General features: G+C 40.1%; 2 protein-coding genes across 12 annotated transcripts in view; one reads left to right on the top strand and one right to left on the bottom strand.

Annotated features, from left to right (window-relative positions):
* EXOC1L (exocyst complex component 1 like) overlaps nt 1-16,229 on the top strand; it is a gene marked incomplete at its 5' end in the record, with an annotated part of 113,497 nt that overhangs the window by 15,511 nt on the left and 81,757 nt on the right. For 2 of the 10 annotated variants that reach the window (XR_014171523.1, XR_014171524.1), the window contains one exon: nt 5,580-5,859. The exons of 1 other annotated variant lie outside the window; for it this stretch is intronic. Of the gene's footprint in view, nt 1-668; nt 910-1,365; nt 1,492-5,579; nt 5,860-7,073; nt 8,408-9,250; nt 10,326-16,229 lie in introns of those variants that run through there. 7 more of the 10 variants (XR_014171519.1, XR_014171520.1, XR_014171521.1 and 4 more) reach the window with 7 other exon arrangements.
* NMU (neuromedin U) lies at nt 12-15,118 on the bottom strand. Of its 2 annotated transcripts, none has more exons than XR_014171516.1 (10): nt 14,757-15,118; nt 11,409-11,467; nt 10,526-10,573; nt 10,331-10,390; nt 8,737-8,766; nt 8,575-8,625; nt 5,559-5,633; nt 1,991-2,044; nt 1,091-1,812; nt 12-461 (listed from the first exon to the last, which is right to left on the bottom strand). XR_014171516.1 is itself a non-coding variant. In XM_081924637.1 (10 exons), exons 1-9 carry the CDS (start codon nt 15,034-15,036, stop codon nt 1,777-1,779), a joined length of 693 nt encoding a protein of 230 aa, XP_081780763.1. In that variant the 5' UTR covers nt 15,037-15,117; the 3' UTR covers nt 12-461; nt 1,773-1,776. The 2 variants fall into 2 exon arrangements, 1 of the variants encoding a protein (XP_081780763.1); XM_081924637.1 differs by having other exon boundaries at nt 1,773-1,812; nt 14,757-15,117.

Genomic DNA, 16,229 nt, shown 5'->3' on the forward strand with positions numbered 1-16,229 from the left:
AAACTGAAAAATTCTCATTAAAAACAACTCTCTACGGAGTGTCTTTATTTACAACAAAAGGTGGTGAGAGGGAACACACCACGTGTAGCAATACTGCTATGGTTGAGGTATTTTGCATGCAACAATCTTAACACCAACAGTATTTTGTTTTCAGTTTTATTACACACATAGTTGCAAAGAACATGAGATGAGGAAACAGAATTATTTTAAGATACTTCGGAAAGAAACAACTGCACCTTAGGCTGCAATCCTATGCTGACTTATTTGAGAGTAAGCTCCATTAAACACACCGAAACTTACTTGTTAGTCAACATGCATAGGGTTACACTGCATTTTTTTAATTATAAGAAATGTACATAGTGGATGAAGTATCTAAAAAGAAAGAGAGAGAGAGAGAGCATTTTACATATAAAGAATGCCCATCTTGTCTGCAATGATTTTAGGTGTGAGGCTGAAGAATCCTGAAAAAGATAAAAATGTTCAAGTATATAATGGGTAGTGACTTTAAAAATTGTTACAATCCTGGCAAAGGACATATATAGCGTGGCAGTGTCAGGGGATGGAAATTCCATTTTTGAACTTGTTTAAACTCCTGAAATGTCTTAAGAGATCCCTTGCCATCACAGACACATCCCACCCAATAATCACAGCCCAGAACAGCCCAGGAGAACCCATTGGCTGGTTCTATCTGTGGGTAGAGCATGGGGGCTCCAGCTTTGCAATCAAGTAGAGATGAAGACAGCAAATCCCTCTTCCTTCCAGCACCGTATGACCAATGTGAAACAAGCTGTTGAAGCCAGGTGGATCTGTGAGAACCAAGAGTCCTGAGGATACAGAGACTTCGTGGCATTTTGATCCACATGATCTCAGTCCCCAGAATGCATTAAATGCATTCAACGTTGCACTCAGGTGGGCAGGGGCTGGACTTAAAACAATCTGGTCTGTAATTTTGTTTTAAAAGGGGGTCACTATTAAATTTAAATTTGGTAGCCTGATTCTAAGAAGTAATCACAGCAATAATGCAGATATTATTGCTAGCATAATGCTATGTTGGAAACTGTAATAATTATAACATGCTGTTGGATCTCACATGGCCATATGAATTCTGCCTAGGCCATGTGAGATGTGTAGGGCCAGTTCTATATTTTAGCCCAGGCATGGCCAAACTTGGCCCTCCAGATGTTTTGGGACTACAACTCCCATCCTCCCTCGCTAACAGGACCAGTGGTCAGGGATGATGGGAACTGTAGTCCCAAAATGGAAGGCCAAGTCGGGCCATGCCTGCAACTTAGCCCATGCTAGAGATTCTGTTTTTGATGACACAACAATGCTTATTTAAGTGTTGACCATTTCTAACACAATAACACTGATCCTGTTGTACCTGCGTTATGTTGTTGGCTGTTCACGATCCATTTAATACAATGATTTTAGATCAGCAAAGTTATCAAACTGTTCCACCATAATTTGTAACCCTCTCAGAAGGGTAAGGAGGTGGGTCACAGAGATACATTGGATTTAATATTCGGCGAGGGGTTTCATTTTTGTTGCATGGCAAAAATTCTGAAACATTTGGTGTATATATTGATTGATTAACCCTTATCTACTCATTTATTGACACTTTCATCCAGTAGAATAGTATAATTTTCATTTACAACTTTTCCTGGCACTACAACTCTATTGCTTGCTTTTTAAAACGTGGATTTTAGACTATTTTCTGTACAGATAGAATGAATGCTCAAAGTCTGTTCTGAGTGAAAAAATAAGGTTTATACCATTTTAACGAAATGTAGCAGATCTCCTTCCGTTGCGTGGCTGTAAAAGAAATAATGTCAAATAAGTAGTGTCTTGTTGAATGCTTTAAAAAGAATTTTAATTGAGTAGCCCACTAAAATTGATTCAAAAATTTAAACAAATTTAAAGTGGATTCAAAAATGCTTGAATTTGTTTGTTTCAAAATCACCGGCGTACTACAAAAAAAAATAATACACACCCGGAAGATAAAGTAGCCCCTACTTTGAATTCCTCCAGGTATTCGAAGTTCTTCCTGAAAAGAGAATAGATTTCAAAACAACACATACTTAAGTAGCAATGTAACAACAATTTATGCTGCAACACAAGTGGTCATAAACAGCATGAAATACTGGGAATTTTCTTATTAAAAAATAAAAAAATAATATAATATAAATTTATAATGATTGCATATCTCTAGGATTTGTGCTACGGCTAGTGGCAGGGTTGGGTGGAGAGTCCAGCCTACTTTTGGTGACTGTTTAGAAAGAGGAATAAAAATAGGCAAACAAAAGAAGCTGCGAGTTACTTCAACGAATACATAGATTTGTGGAAAACTACATTTTGTTTGTTTGAAATTGGAATGAGAAACAGAGACAAGCTTCTTTATTACTGTGCCTTGGTATAATAAAAATATATATACTTAAATCTTTTTACTTATTTAATGAATGAGCAACAAAGAAATGTTCACACACAATTTAGCTTTTTCTCAATCTATAAGGAAGAAAATAATTCCAGAAAAAGAGGTATGCAGGAAGAGAACCCAATAAGAATAGCTATTAATATTGATATTAATATTAATATTAAAAGCTCTTTGCCTTGCTTAGGGGAACAGGTAAGACATGTTTGGTTGCCGGCTCTGGAAGGTAAGATTTTTTGTGCAGGGGCTTTTCCAAGGTTTTCGTTTTACTATGTGTAATTCCGGCTTTATGTGCTATTCCCAGAAGACAACCCTTGCATAAGAGGCAAGTGATCTGTATAGCAAAGCACCCACACCAGCACTCTGTTATATTAGGTACAATATTCTCAGAAGTCAGGCAGTGCAGTTAATCAGTATACCTGCAAAAGCTGTAGCAAGGAAACTGAATGACTTTTAAAAAGTTAGGAGCATATGCCAAATAATATGTGAACTTCAGATATTCAGTGGGTTGAATTGAACTGTGCCATTCCATTTCTGGAAGGGTTTTTGATTCTCTGGTTTCCCAATTAGCTAAGTAGTGCAGACCCCTAGTAATTTTTATTATGTGAATGGTGCCAAGGACCCCCTGGGTGGGTTACGTGGACCTCTAGGGTCCACGGAGCACCAACTGGCAACCACTGCTCTACATGAAGAAGAAAGAAAGTGATTTTTGCTAACTCTCTCTTCCCCTGCAACATTCTGTGCTCCCCCACCCAAAATCTGCTCTTAAAGATTGGTAGGCTCTCCAGAAGTGTGTTGAGGGTACAGGGGGCAGCAGGGGGAACGAGAGAATTGGGGGAAATTGCATGTTCTATGAGCAGAGGCCTCTGTTAGATTAAAGACTCTTCCACAAATATTGAATTCAACACATAAATTGCAAATATGATTAACAAAAGGCCACAAGCAGGACTCTTTTTCAGTCTTGCAAGTCATTCCTTATAAAATGGCTCACTCTTTTATTTGATAAAATAATTTCAAATACATCTTGTATGTCTTGCTATTTCCTCAAAGGGCACTGCAGGTATTTTCTATTAAATTGTTAATGCATGCTAGCAGCCTGCCTTGATTCCATTATAGAACTATTTATCAGCTGGACATAGTGTTCTCTTCACAGTTTTAGCATTTGTGCTAAGCAGATTGCTTTCCTCTTTGCCTTCTAGTTAACTGCTTCCAATCAAAATCTGATAACCTCAGGCCATGATAGTGTTAAGTATGTATTCGCTGTTTGCATCATTTTCCTTTATTACAAGGTAAAAGGAATTCTGAAATATTTATTAGTAGGTCACATACAAAATCATTTGTTCTGATTTCTCCTCTTAAAGGCAAGCAACTAAATAGAATCATCAAATTGTAGAGTTGGATAGTTCTTATTTTAGTTGTTTTTTCAGTACCTCATGGGATTTGAAGCTCTGAAAGGAGAGGAAGAAGGGAGTAGCTAGTCATATACATCTGAAGTTTAATTAAATGCGTAGCATCTTAAAAATGGATAGAATGTGGCAATATTCCACCCAGTGTTTTTTATGGTATCACACCTCAGGAAACTAGCTGGCTCTTGAAGACTCAAACTTGGTGACTTGGCGAGGCTGTTATAGCCGGCAACTAGAAGGCACTCTTATTCCAGAAATGCATGCATTACAAAAACAAATTTAAATCTCTCTTTTTTTCCTGGTGATGTGATTCATATTTTAAATTCTCTTGATTTAAAAGCAGCTATCCTGCGGGGCATGGGTGGCGCTGTGGGTTAAACCACAGAGCCTAGGACTTGCTGATCAGAAGGTTGGCGGTTCGAATCCGGGGTGAGCTTCTGTTACTCGGTCCCTGCTCCTTCCAACCTAGCAGTTTGAAAGCACGTCAAAGTGCAAGTAGATAAATAGGTACCACTCCGGCGGGAAGGTAAACAGTGTTTCCGTGCGCTGCTCTGGTTCGCCAGAAGCGGCTGTCATGCTGGCCACATGACCCGGAAGCTGTATGCTGGCTCCCTCGACCAATAAAGCGAGATGAGCGCCACAACCCCAGAGTCGGCCATGACTGGACCTAATGGTCAGGGGTCCCTTTACCTTTACTTATCCTGGCAGCTCTGCTTTTAAGAATGAAATAAATTTGGATTTTCAATTACTGGACTTTTTTGTCCAAAGTAATAGAGCTGAGTATCTCAGAAAGGATATTTCACAACTGACTGGCAGATCTATTCTTTAGTTGCTTTTCCAAGTAAAAAAACATATGCTAGATGAAACCAGTGGCCTTGAAAAGAAAAGAAAAGAAAAGAAAAGAATCTACTCAGTCCAATGCCCTATAGCGTGGAATTGATTGTTCCCAGTGGATCCTATGAGACTGTGATGGAGTCATCTAACAAATTTGCATTTTGCTTCAAGGAAATCTAGTACCTATTCAAAGCTGTGGCAGAGACATCTAATTAGTGCAAGAAATTAAAATGGATACTGACAAAACTAAAATTTGTACCAAGGTCTGTGCCTCCTACAAGTGGCTATGATAGGCAGAGTGGCCTGAAATCACATATTCAGGCAAGTAAGATGATCACTGTTCTGACTGATCACTGTTACTTCACTTCTGCTAGCCCTTGCCTCCCCCATTGCCCGTGGCTTTAATAAAATACTAGCAGGGATAAATCAAGGTTCAACAGTGCCACTTTTGCTGCTATTACCAGGGTCAAAGATCAGGTCACAGGACAGGCTGAAGAGCACTAATATTGTTCTGTGCAGCCTTGGTACCAGGATATTAAGCCTAATCCTATGAGATGCTGTCCCCACATAGGACTAGCCCTTTGAACGACATTATTACAATCCTTAATTTCAACCAGCATAGCACAACCTCAAATCCAACCATTCAAAAGGAAAGATAATACAGTTGTTTAGATGTATAAAATGGTCAATTATTAGATTTTTCCAGTTTATGTAACTTTCTAAAATGACATACAGCAACATACATGTTACTCTTCTGAAGAGGAAGCATGCAGAATAATGCCGTGCTTTAAAGAAAGCACAAAGACTGTATCAGTCAATCTTGAAAGACGGTATAATGATACAGAATAATAAACAGCATGTTTTAGAAAGAAAAATGGATCGTTACATACGTCCGCTTTGTATCTCTTCAGTCTCCTCTCATGCAGTTGTGGAACAAGTTGCAGCAAAGGATGCAGGACAGACGACTGAGAGGATACGAATACAGACACATGAAAGACAATGAAATTCAAGATGTATAAACACAAACAAACAAAACCCTTCACTGCAGCACTGACTCAAAAACAGAGCACACAAAGCAAAGGATGGAAGATGTTTGATGGGACAATATTTTTAGACATTCCCATAGCTGTTTCTGATGTTGCAATTTCCTGCATAAATGCACACTGTTAAACTTCTTTGATGAGGAAATAACTAGCGTCAAGGAGTACCAATCCTGTGTTTGTTGCAAGCTTGACATGGGTACGCAAGATGCACTGCTTGGAAAAGCAAATGATCGCTGAGTGTTTGTTGTCAGGGCCTCAGGTGGCAGAATCCATGGGCACACACCTTCTTGCCTCCGGAGAAGCAGCTACAATGGATTCTCTGTTCTGGCAAGATCTCACAAGAACCCTACAAGATCACACAGATACCTCCAGAGGCTTCTGTGACTTCTTGTGGGGCCCTCATGAGATCTCACCAGAAGCTCTGTGACCCCAGTAAGCGAGGCTTTGGCGAGGGCAGCAAGGAGGGTGGTGTGCAGTGTGTGCACTTTCCTGTTTCGCCTCAGGCAGTGAAATGGGATGAGCTGCCTCTGTTTGTTGCCATGAGCCATCTTAACACCACAGACATTAGATAAAGCTCCCTATGGTTTCTTGCTAGATGGACAGTCTCAGGATAATGCCAAGTTCCTAGATATCCAGACAGGAAAAGTTTGCAAACCCAGGAAGAACTCATAAATCCAAGCAGCATCCAACTGAACAGATCTTGTAGTGCAAGAACATTTGGCTCTGCAAAGGAACTTTCCCACCCTCTTCTCTCACCTGCATGTACACATACTCCCTAAATATGTTCCGCATGTTACTCCAAGGCTTTGGGGAGGGCACAGGGAGCACATAGGTAGAAGAGAGGAGAGGGGAATTTCTATTATGCATGCAGAAATCATTGCACTAGCATATCTGTTTAATAGCATTTCATGCATAATTCTTCGTCTTGGTCACAAAGAAGAACTTGCCTCATTAATCAAGATGTAGTGTACCTTTATCCTACACAGAACCCCACAATCCATATACCCCCTTCCAGAAGCCCTCCACAATACAAGGTACAATATTTAGGAGAAAAGTTGAAGCTGAAGCTTTAGTGAGGCCAACATACTTGAATGGCAACTCAATTTCAATATGCTAAGTTATTCTGAAGGCACACAACCAAGGTAGATATTTATGGAATTATTGTTGTTTTTATTTTGATTATGCATTTTGCGGTTTTATATTTTGATTTTATTCTGTAATCCGCCCTGAGACCTGCATGAATAGGGAGGTATATAAATTCAATAAATAATTATTATTATAATACTGCTAAAAAGCAGCAGTTGCTGGCCACAGTTGAAACAATTCTGGGCTTCACCTCCTGCTCTTCTACATTCCTTACAGTGCATTCCTAAACAAGTCTGTAAGCCACACTGAGTTAAATGGGACACTCCCAGGTAAAGGTGTATAGGATTTCAACCTCAGTCTAGGTACATTCTGCTCTACTGCTTTCCTCGCTTCCCCCAGGAAACCTCAAGCCTAAATTTTTGTTGCCCTTACAAACCTGAATCCCAAATCAGAATAAGCTGTTCCGCAAGTGCTCCCAATATACATGCAGCATCTGTTATGGTCAGGGCATAACTGAACAGCACTGCACATAATGTTTCTCCAAAATATTTCATTTATATTCTTCTTTAAAAAATACAAAACATTTCATGCAGCAGACATATAACCATTATTCGCAAAATATATTAATGGCATAATGGTCTATTTTGCGCCCATGAGGCTCAAAGCTAAAGATTAAATACATCTTCTTATTCTGTGATTTCGTAATGAGTTAGGTGTGGTTCTAATATAATTACTTTTAGCAAAAGATTTGCGTGGGGTTATTTACTCAAATACTGTGAGAAATCAAAAGCCCAGCTTATTTAATGTATGTTTTAAAATGTATTCGAATTTCCATTGGTGTATAAACTTGGTGATAAGCTAAACATAATAAAATGTACAACTTCTATGGGACTGCAACATTGAATTATTAAGACACAAAGTAGCTGCCAAGATATACATCCCAAAGAAATTGCAAATTCATGACAGCTTTGTCACTTTTTGCTACAAAATATTTCTATAATTATAACATTTTAGTAATATGCTGGCACACAAAAAATCCATTATATTGTCTATTGGTATGAAGGAATCAGACAACAGTGGCAATAAACAAAGAACACCGATTATGTTACAAAATGAACAGTAAGTAAACAGATACAAACTTTAATGTAAGACACAGGACAAATATGTGTGTGTGTGTGTGTGTGTGTGTGTGTGTGTGACTGGTGTTTTGGTGGAACTTTAAAAGAAAGACCTTATGTAAAATGTTATTCCATTATGTTTGTATATAGGATATTTCTTGTTTCTTTGTTTATGATAAAACCCCCAAAAAGAAATATTCTAAACTGTTCTTTCTGAAGAAAACTTTATTTTAGAATTCACACTATCTATATTTGTAGCTGGAATCCTTATTAAAGGAACTAGTATTAACCTTATTGCGTTTTAGAATAAAAACATTAATTTGTATTAGAAGACTATTTAGCTTTAACTCAGCTTTAACTTTAAAATGTTTGGATTATGATTACTTCAGATATGTCTTTAGTCAGTTCCATATATGTCTGTCACTCGGCATCGGTTTCTTTCCTTTTTTTAATTATACAAGTTTTACTAAATTTAGAACTTCTGGCATTGACATTTAGCTTTCTTATGTTGTAACTAGGCTATAAGCAAGATTGGTTCTTGGTTTTAAAAACCTTTTACAGGTTAGGAATTCAATATCAGGCGGAATCAACTGAAGCCCCAATAATAATGATAATATCATGTTGTCTTTACTCACAGGGGAATGGGCAGTTCCACTTACCAGAATGTCTGAGTTGCCTGTGTCATGGGTCTTAGAATAATGGAATAAGAACTGTTCAAAGAAATTAAAAGTGGATTTTACTTTGAAACAGATTAATATGTAATGATTTTTGAGACAGTTAACACACAATAAATAAATAAAAATTAAAAGCAAGGAGCTTACTCTTTTGGTGTTGTCCTTTTCATCTGACTCCTGTGGAAATAATTGGCAAAGACTTTCAACAAACAAGGAGTGGTCATTTGGGGAAAACAAAATAGCATGGTACAGTACAGTACAGTGGTACCTCGGGTTAAGTACTTAATTCATTCCGGAGGTCCATTCTTAACCTGAAACTGTTCTTAACCTGAAGCACCACTTTAGCTAATGGGGCCTGCCACACCGCCAGAGCATGATTTCTGTTCTCATCCTGAAGCAAAGTTCTTAACCCAAGGTAGTATTTCTGGGTTAGTGGAGTCTGTTACCTGAAGCGTATGTAACCTGAGGTACCACTGTACTTACCATTTTTGGTATCTTTGGAATTGTTGATTGGGTCTGCAATCCTAGGCACTTTTATTTGAGATTACTCAGCTCCATTAAATTTACTTCTGGGATTTGCTTCTGAGTTAACATGCATAGGACTGCACCATTAACTGTTTAAGATTTAAATTATTTTATATTCATTTCTACTCCACGGTAGCTATACTCCACAGAAACTACACGGAATCAATATTTTTACCCAGAACTGTCATCTGGCTGTTCACTGCAATTGGTTCAGAAGTCTGAGTCTACATGGAATGCGACAACTGCTTTACAGAGGCAGGCAATGGCATTAGATAATTCTTCAAGATAATTTGGGCCATGAAACTACAATCAAGAACAAATTATTACTGAAACACAATCATTTCATACTCTCCTTGTCGGTTTTGGTTTCAGTTTCTTAAAGAATGCAATGGTTGCGGGGAATGGCACCCTTTCTCAGAAAGTTCTACCACAATAATAACAAAAGCTACAATGTGAAGTAGAATTATATCATGAAAGTATTCCAAGGATAATTGTAGAATACATCTTACCTCAGGGTAATATTTTGTCCTGGGGAGAACAAGCTATACAGGGCACTAAAGACTTGTCCCTAGAAATCTTATCCAGCTAACACCCTCGGGATTCTGATATCTCTCTCTTGATACAGTCCAAATACACTAGCTTATCTTTGTGCCTGCCCTATATAGCCCACTAGCACCAGAAACCTTGTTTATAGAACGTGGTAACTGAGATAAGATTCTAAACTGCACACCAAGGGCGCCAGCATCTCAAAAAACGTTTAAAGAGGGGGAAGACACAAGATTAGTCTATGAGTCATATGAAGGTTAAGTGGCCCATCTTTCCACTAAGGGTTTGTTCTGTTTTTAAGCAACCAAGGAATTATTGAGCTGAAAGTACACACAAATTCCCAACTGCAAAATGTTAACAGTATTGATTAGAAATAGCGGAGTCCGAACCGCCAGCTGGCACACATTCTGTTCTATTAGACTTTCTAGAGAAACAGCAGCACATAGCTTTGCATCTGTACTACATCTCAGACATCAAAGAGCAGTTTTGCTACCGTGTAAGGAAACCTAGTTTTCGGCAAAGAGCCCTGAAGCACTTGCTGCCAGAAAGCTACAAAGCTGAGAATTGTATCAGTATTTATTATACACTGAACTGCACAATTGCAATGCCCTACACTGCACAAAATATGCTGGCAGCCATGTTTCGGAAATAAAACGTTAGGTGGATTTACCTGAGCTTTGTGTAGAAGTTCCAGAATCATATAGCAAAGTTCTTCCAATGTATTAGAGGACTAAAGGGGGGGGAGGGAGGGAGAGAGAAGAAGAATCTGAGGGACGTGATAAATGAAGCAATAGCACCTACTTTGACAAATTTAGCATATTATTATTATTATTATTAATAATAATAATAAAACAACTGGACTGACCTGAGATGGAGAATCCCTGACCATGTAAGTAGAGCACACATCATCTATCTGTAAATATAGACAAGAGAGCAAACATAGCATAGGATTGAAAAAGAAGCAAAATAGTAAAATAACAAGTTGAATTTTATGTGAGGTCCCATCATTTTTAATATTAAGTTGACAGAGAACGAAGGCTTACCACCACCACCACCACCCCTCTGAAAGCCAGACAACTGGACACCCCTTCCTAAAGAGGAGTTTGCACCCAACGTTGTGACAAGCCTTCACAAAACAGCAACTCAGAGCTCACTCAAGCATTTTAGCATAAGATTAGGAGCATTTGGCAACACCAAGTCCTGTGTAATACACATGAGAAGTCCGTCCATGAGAGACACTAGCCAGATCTTAACTGACAGATCAGAGAACAGAACTTTTAATGCTAATAACCCATCTTTTAACCCATCTTAAGTGCAGCACTAACTTTTAACCCATCTTAAGTGCAGCACCAACAACAAATCTAACCAGAGTAAAGGTTTAAGCCTGAAAAGAGCTAAGAGCCTAATTCCTGAAAGCATGAACATTAGTTGTTCTGTTCTTGTTAAATCTTGTCAGGATGCAAGCTCTTTTACTGGCAGTATTCGGCCACAGCTGTTCTAAAGCGTCACTTGTGCTCCTTCAATCTGCACCGTGAAAGTGTGATGCACACACTATCTCACATTGCCGACAGCCCCTTACCACGCCATTCTTGTATTGGAAAGCAGATTGCTCCTTTCAAATAAAGATAACTTATATTGTTCTTAAGGAACTATAGCAGGTGTGCTAATTATAATGATGATGATGATAATAAATGCCTTTTCTAAAATAAAAAAAATTAACAAACAGTACAGAAGACATTTCACTGTACCTCATTTGATAACTGCAAATCTGGTTCTCCTTGTAGAACATGGGGTGCCATCGGTGCACCTGGAAATTAGAATTAATTGCCTGTTCATAATATTATTTATAATACAGGTTCTCTGGGGTGTTAAGGGAGGGGTAGTACCTCTGGTGGGGGACACATCATGCTCCTTCTGGGGTAGTTTGTCCACCTTTGGTCCCCCAACCTGCATTCCGCTCTCACCTGTGGCTCCTAGAAGCTATCAGCATGCAACAATGGCCACACCCCAGGAACAAGTTTGAGTGGCCCTCTAAACCAAGTGAGGGCAAGCCAATGGGTCTCAAACCCTTGGTAAGTTAGGGACTTCCCCTGCATGTGAAGACAAGTTCCAGTGGATTGAGTAAATGAGACCAATGGTGGGTCCAACATTCAAGAAGGTGGTCTCTGCACATGCTATAAAGGGGCAGGTGGGGCTTGTCAACCTGGGAAGGTAGCCCATTTAGGAGAAGGAAAACTCTGATCCTAAACCTCTGCTGCCTTGTTGGATGTCTTCAGTAGAAGAAGAGGCTAAGGAGTAAATCCTACACGAATCCAGAACGGAGTCCCTAAGGATGGTGATTTGTACACCTCCTTCCAGCAACTCCTGCTGCCAAGCTGGTGCCAAACATATTGTTCTGCTTCCCTTTGGACCGCATCAATGAGGTCAAGAGGGAGGTCTTGTTGTATGGGCAGCCCAGGACCTCCATACACACTGCCCAGGCTTGTGCCCTGGAGAGGTCGCTTTGAGCTGCTAACAGAGCAAAAGCAACGTGGTTTGACTTCACCCTTGGAGGCACACTCTATTGCCAACATCAATATGGGGTTCTCTAGCTCTTATGTGTGAGGATTTGAGTGAAAACTAATGAATGTCACAAACAAGAGAATGATGTTACGATTCAACACTTAACAGCACCACAAACAATTTAGGCACTGAATATAAAGTTCTGTACTGTATCAATTGGTCTGGTTTTTGTTTATTTGTAGCCAATGGCTATTTCAATGTAACTCACAAAACCAAGACAATTTGCAAATATGTTAAACATGCACATTTTCAGAAATAAATATTTCAAGCTACGGAAAGAACAAAAATGAAAGATATTAATGATGTATCTCAGATACAAGGAGGGCTTCACGCAGAAAAGAGTTGTTTATATATATATTTTTAAAAGCAAGGAAGTTTTCTGAAACTGTAAAAGTATTATTATTTAAAGTTGTCACTAATTCTGTTTACTATTTAGCACCTTGTTAAATTCCACATAAAATGACAGGGAGACTTTGTATTGAACGAGGGGTTTTTCTTTTTGCTCAGCTAAAAAAAATGGAATATTAAGCTTGCTCAGAAAAAAAATACTTCCTTAGGCAGATTGGTTAGAAATGAATAAGCTCCTATACAAAACTCCTGTTGGAACAAGACATTGTCCCAACAAAGGCATGTTCCAAACCTCCAGTTTCTGAGATGATGTAAAAACAGGTGGGCACCCCCAGAATTAAATGTTTGTCCACAAGGAAAGCTTTTTAGTGAAAATTTCAGAGCATATGAAAATTGTAATTATTGCCTTCAGTGGCCTGCACTTTTCTAGCTAGTATAGAAATATATCTACTACCAATTCACGTGGCAAGCGATCTTCACTGGCAGATAATAAGAACTGGAAGGGGCAGAATTATATTTAATATTTGGAAAGAGATTGTCTATTCTGACTTTTTAGCTGCTTTCAGTCTTGCAGTGTGTAATGTGAAAACAAAGGACAAAAATAAAACATTCCTTTACATTTTTATTGGCCCACAATTATACTATGCATAGCAGCTGTGTAAATTACTGTTAGATTACTATGTTTTTCTTCTTTGTCATATTTATGAAGATTTTAAAATTATAAGTAAGGTGACTATGGAAATACACAGCAAGTATTGAAGGTTATTCTGTTCTGCATTTCATGCTTTCATTTTACAGATGCAAACTACATCTGTGTATTACATTCAAGTCAAGGGAATAAAATAGCTTTGTTCAGGACTAAGAATAACTTCTTGTTCATTTCCCCATACCTTTTCTTTTTCTTTTGGTAAATCTAATGGACTAGAATAGAAGAAACGATTGCTAACTATAATCTGCACAAATTCCTCTGAACTTCGAAGTTGAAATTAAACTGACAGCTACTTTATTATTAAGATGTTCATTCAGGGTTGTGTATATCACCCTTTAACATGCCCATCCTACATGCAATCAGGATGATTAAAGAATAGACATTTTCCATCCACGCTTAACAAGGGAGGGGAGAGTCTAAACCACAGAATGGATTGTGAATAGAAAAGGACACTTGTTTTTTATCCTACTTTTCCTACAAAATTTATCTCCCAGTAAAATGCTGATGCTCAGGCAGGCGCTGAACAGAAAAATGCTACACATATCATTCACTGTGATTTTAACTAATCTAAAGTAGACGTAGGTGACTTTCAGTTATGTGCCACAGAATTTACTCTGAAAGTGGGAACAACGACCTGTACTAAAATGCTATTGCTGGTTTACTTCTACTACAGGACAGGATTTTAAAATCGACTCTACATCATTTTTATAATAAATTGACAGCAGAAATCTGACCTACCACCTTATGGGACAATTCCATATAACACGCCTTGGAGTCTCGTATAAGCCAAAATGCAATACATTACAAACATACCTATACACCATTACAAGAAATGACAAAACTGTTGTGGTCAGTAGGATGGTATTAGGTTGGAGTGAGACGACATCAGCTTTTGAGTTTCACATAATTCCTCATCAGGCACAAAAGGAAGACATTTTCGGGCACAGCATACATAGAGCAAACTGGACTATAACCCTCCATCCTTCTCCCTGACCAAAGATCTGCAGCTGTCTGCCAGCATCTCAATGGACCAGGGAAGAGCTGCTACCTGTTGGTGTCCGCCTGCCTAGCCTGCATCAACGAAACGCAGAGTCCAGAAAGAAGCGCGGGTCGCTTTGCTTCTTTGCAAAGGGCTGAAAATATTTGCTTTCCTAACAGCGCAGGATTTCTAAAGCTGCAAACCGACGTGTGCGTGCACGGTGGCCCTTTAAAAACAGAGGTTTGTCTCTCTTTTTATAGATCTTTGTTTTGGAGGTAACTAGCTCGAAATATGTTCACAGTATAATTAAAAGAACTCCAAGGAAATACCTGGCTGAAATTGCATTAATTGACGACTTTAGTAACAAAGGTAAAGGCATTTAATATCAATATTAAACCCAGTAAGAGCTGAATCTGTCATTCTACAGGGAAGTTGAACCAACATAAAGAAACGCTGTGCTGATAATGCAGAGACATTGCTCGGAAACGGAGCCCTTACCTTTGCACGCGCTCGCCCCAAAGGCGAGGAGGAAGAGGAGCAAAGCCCAGGCGGCTCCCGGGCCAGACCGCAGCTTCCTGGGGTTGGTGCCGCTGCTGCTGCTGCTGCTGTCGGCCGCAGGCTGCTCTTGCCGCCGCCAGCAGGCGCTTCCCCTTTGCATGGCTTCCGTCCCCGCTTTTGGCGCGCGCGGCGTTCTTGCCCTTCGAGTTGGCGCGCGCGCGCTTTTCCCGCCGCTCTGCTCCCAGTCAGAGGTGCCCGGGCTTTTAAATCTCCCGGACATGAGGAAGCCAGGCAGGCAGGCAGGCGGCAGCCTGACTCACGGCGACCACGTCACCCCGCCCTCCTCAGCCTCTCCTTCCCGCCCTGCCATTCCGCGCGAGACGCCGAGGAGTTGGGATCGTCTGCCGCGCGCGGGAGGCGACGGCGGGGAGTAAGTGACTTCCAGCACGTGGCAAGAGGTGGCTCGTGAGGGGCGCTGGAAACCCCGGGGGAGGGCGGAGGTTCTACGCCCAGGGCGTGGGAGGCGCTTCGACCTCAGACGCCTCAGGGAGCAGAGGGGAGCCCACGACTATTACAAGGAATAGTAATAATAGTTTATTCATATGCAGCCCGTCTGGCTGGGTTGCCCCAGCCAATCTAGGCGGCTTCCAGCAAATGGAAACATCACAGGAAGACATCCAACATTAAAAAAAAAATCCCTATATAGGGCTGCCTTCAGGTCATAGAATAGTCGAATTGGAAAGGTACCCCAACGGTCATCTATGTACAGTGGTACCTCGGGTTACATACACTTCAGGTTACAGACTCCGCTAACCCAAAAATAGTGCTTCAGGTTAAGAACTTTGCCTCAGGATAAGAACAGAAATCGGGTTTCAGCGGCGCGGCGGCAGCAGGAGGCCCCATTGGCTAAAGTGCTTCAGGTTAAGAACAGTTTCAGGTTAAGAACGGACCTCCGGAACGAATTAAGTTCTTAACCCGAGGTACCACTGTATTGCATAGTTTCCTTACATACAGAAACCCAAACAAGTTGATGGTTGTATCTCTTTCACTAAGTCTTTATGCACCTAGGTATTCTGCATACAAGCATTACTTAGCTGCAGGTCAGTGTGTTTTAATTACGACAGCAACCAATGAAGCACAGTTACTAGCTAAAGTGGTGCTTCAGATTAAGAACAGTTTCAGGTTAAGAACAGACCTCCAGAATGAATTAAGTACTTAACCCGAAGTACCACTGTAATAGTTTACTCATATGCAGCCCGTCTGGCTGGGTTGCCCCAGCCAACCTAGGCAGCTTCCAGCAAATGGAAACATCACAGGAAGACATCTAACATTAAAAAAATTCCCTATATAGGGCTGCCTTCAGGTCATAGAATAGTCAAGTTGGAAAGGGACGCCAAGGGTCATCTATGTACTTTTAAAACGTGGTTTTCTTTGACTACTGAACCAGAGACTCCCCAAGCCTGAAATGCTGAA

The sequence above is a fragment of the Podarcis melisellensis genome (genome assembly GCF_964234715.1).
Source record: "Podarcis melisellensis genome assembly, chromosome: 9".
NCBI classification, from domain to species: Eukaryota; Metazoa; Chordata; class Lepidosauria; order Squamata; family Lacertidae; genus Podarcis; species Podarcis melisellensis.